Source organism: Micropterus dolomieu, linkage group LG11, assembly GCF_021292245.1.
Source record: "Micropterus dolomieu isolate WLL.071019.BEF.003 ecotype Adirondacks linkage group LG11, ASM2129224v1, whole genome shotgun sequence".
NCBI classification, from domain to species: domain Eukaryota; kingdom Metazoa; phylum Chordata; class Actinopteri; order Centrarchiformes; family Centrarchidae; genus Micropterus; species Micropterus dolomieu.
The window spans coordinates 325,976-328,812 of NC_060160.1; the positions used below are offsets into that span (position 1 = coordinate 325,976).

The following is a 2,837-nucleotide window of genomic DNA, read 5'->3' on the forward strand; positions in this document are numbered from 1 at the left end:
TGTGTGTGTGTGTGTGTGTGTGTGTGTGTGTGTGTGTGTGTGTGTGTGTGTGTGTGTGTGTGTGTGTGTGTGTGTGTGTGTGTGTGTGTGTGTGTGTCTCTGTGTGTGTGTGTGTGTGTGTGTCTCTGTGTGTGTGTGTGTGTGTGTGTGTCTCTGTGTGTCTCTGTCTGTGTGTGTCTCTGTGTGTCTCTGTGTGTGTGTGTGTGTCTCTGTGTGTGTGTGTGTGTCTCTGTGTGTCTCTGTCTCTGTGTGTGTGTGTCTCTGTCTGTGTGTGTCTCTGTGTGTCTCTGTCTCTGTGTGTCTCTGTCTCTGTGTGTCTCGGTGTGTGTGTGTCTCTGTCTCGGTGTGTGTGTGTCTCTGTCTCGGTGTGTGTGTGTCTCTGTCTCGGTGTGTGTGTGTCTCTGTCTCGGTGTGTGTGTGTCTCTGTCTTGGTGTGTGTGTGTCTCTGTCTCGGTGTGTGTGTGTCTCTGTGTGTCGGTCAGCAGGCAGCAGCTGGTTATAAAAGTGTTTATTTTTATTTGTACATCAGAACAACAATCAGAAGAAGAACAACAACAACAACAACAACAAGTGAGAGAGCACCGGGAGGCAGGAGGCATCTATCCGTCATAAATAAAGACAACGCACGGCTAAATAAATACGCAGCTGACTGCGGACACGCTAACGTCACAGAACAAAACTGCCTAAAGCAGGAAAAACTTTGCAGTAGTCAAAATACAAAAACTACAAATCCACAGAGGCCACGGCGGCTCCGGTTCTTAAAGGAACAGCGCGTCTACCAGCCTCACGCGATGTCAGTCAGGGGGCAGTAGGCTAGCTGTTTCCACCTCCTCCAGTCTTTATGCTAAGCTAAGCTAAACACACAGGCATGAGACTGATGACTGAAACTGTTCCTTTAAAGGCCGATTCTATCAAAGCAGGTTAAAACGCCACACCACGAGTTTCCTCCACATAAACCAGGTCCTGAGATCCTCAACAAAGCACCTCAAGCTCCATCTTTTTAATAATCTATAAAAATAATCAATCAGCTTCCTGAGGTCCCGGTTCTCATTTCAGTCACCGTCATTAGTTTGATTAAATATTGATTTCCTGTTTGAATATTTCAGATAAACTCTGACAGCAGGACTCAGGTTCTTGTTTTCTTTGGAGGAAACGCGAGGCCAGGGGGCGGGGCCAGTGTCTTTAGAGGGCGGGGCCTGTGCTGATGTTTGACCTCGTTAACAGTTTTATAAATTAGTCTATGAAAGACTCGGGCTGCCAATATTAAAATGAACTTCTGTGTGTGTGCTCTCGATGTACGTCAGAATGTTTACATCTGATCTTTGTTTATAACTTTTTTGTCTGAACGCTTTTGTCCTGATGGAGTCTCGGGTTTAGAATATTTACCACAGATCTTTTTAAATGTTTGTCACATTAATTTGGCCGCCGCAGGCTCCCATAGCCTTTGACCTTGTTGCCACGACGATGCTCTGCTTCAGTAAAAAACAGCTGCTCTGTTAGAAAATATTTCTTATTCAAATCAAACAATTTGTCCCTGAGCAAAACACCAGAACCTGATCTGAGAGCCGAACGCTCTTTAGTGGTTTAGAGAACCGTGGACTCGTCTGTCTCTACGTCCTACAGCACCACAGGAAGTCCGCTACACGTCCAGCGTCCGTCCACGCAGACTGATCAATGCCCCAAACGGCAGCAGGAATATCTACTCCACAACGTTTCTACGGGTTCACAAGGAGCTGAAACTATCTTCCAGAAGTTTGGCTTGTTTTAGAGAGAAGCTCTTGGTCAGGTGACCAGGTGAGACTGTCTGAGCTGGTCTGATGTAACCTGTGGGGGTATTATAATGTCCATGACCTCTGACCCCTGCAGGGCGTTGTGGGTTCACGGGGGTCAGAGGTCATCGGGCCACGTCTCGTCCCTGGACCAATCAGCTGAGTGGACGGCCGTGAGGTCAGAGGAGTGCGTTCGGTTTCAGTGTCGGGAGCGTTTAGCGGGCGGTGCGGAGCTGCGCTCTGATAGGCCGAGTCTGCTGAGCTCCGAGTGGAAGAACTGCTGCAGGCGGAGTCCGGCCTTCGCCTCGTTAGTGTGACGAGGATTGTACTGAAGACAGTTAGAGAACATCAGGTCCACGTCTGAGACGAACTCACCTGCAGACAGAGAGGTACTTCAATTTCAGTGTGCTTTATGGACATGAACGTCAGTAGAACAAGATTCCCAAAGCTTCGAGGATAATTCAATGAGATGAAAAAAACAATACAATTAAATAAAAAAGTAAACGTGTTTCTTCACCTGCCGTCTGGTATTCACAGTTGTTGACTTTCTCTCTGATCGTGCTGAGGGCGATCGGCTTCTTGATGATGTCATAGTAGTCAGGGACCTGCGGACAGGAGGTCAGAAACGTTCACCTGTGTAAAATGTTCTAAACTGCAGGATGTGATTTACAGCATCTCACAAAAGTGAGTTCACCCCTCACATCTTTGTAAATATCTGATTCTATCTTTTCATGTTACTACACTGAAGAAATGACTCTTTGCTCCAGCGTACAGTAGTGAGCGCGCAGCTTGTAGAACAGCGTCCAGTAGTGAGCGCGCAGCTTGTAGAACAGCGTCCAGTAGTGAGCGCGCAGCTTGTAGAACAGCGTCCAGTAGTGAGCGCGCAGCTTGTAGAACAGCGTACAGTAGTGAGCGCGCAGCTTGTATAACAGCGTACAGTAGTGAGCGCGCAGCTTGTATAACAGCGTACAGTAGTGAGCGCGCAGCTTGTAGAACAGCGTCAAGTAGTGAGCGCGCAGCTTGTAGAACAGCGTCAAGTAGTGAGCGCGCAGCTTGTAGAACAGCGTA

The 2,837-nt window shown here is 47.9% G+C and overlaps 1 protein-coding gene across 1 annotated transcript in view; it reads right to left on the reverse strand.

Moving 5' to 3' along the window:
* Positions 1-493: 493 nt before the first annotated feature.
* The window catches only part of baz1a (bromodomain adjacent to zinc finger domain, 1A), an 18,417-nt gene continuing 16,073 nt past the window's right edge, over positions 494-2,837 (reverse strand). The window contains exons 28-29 of the mRNA XM_046061971.1: positions 2,287-2,374; positions 494-2,144 (exon numbers count right to left, since the gene is read on the reverse strand). Of these exons, the coding sequence (XP_045917927.1) occupies positions 1,969-2,144; positions 2,287-2,374 (264 nt within the window). The 3' untranslated portion in view covers positions 494-1,968. The remainder of the gene's footprint in view (positions 2,145-2,286; positions 2,375-2,837) is intronic.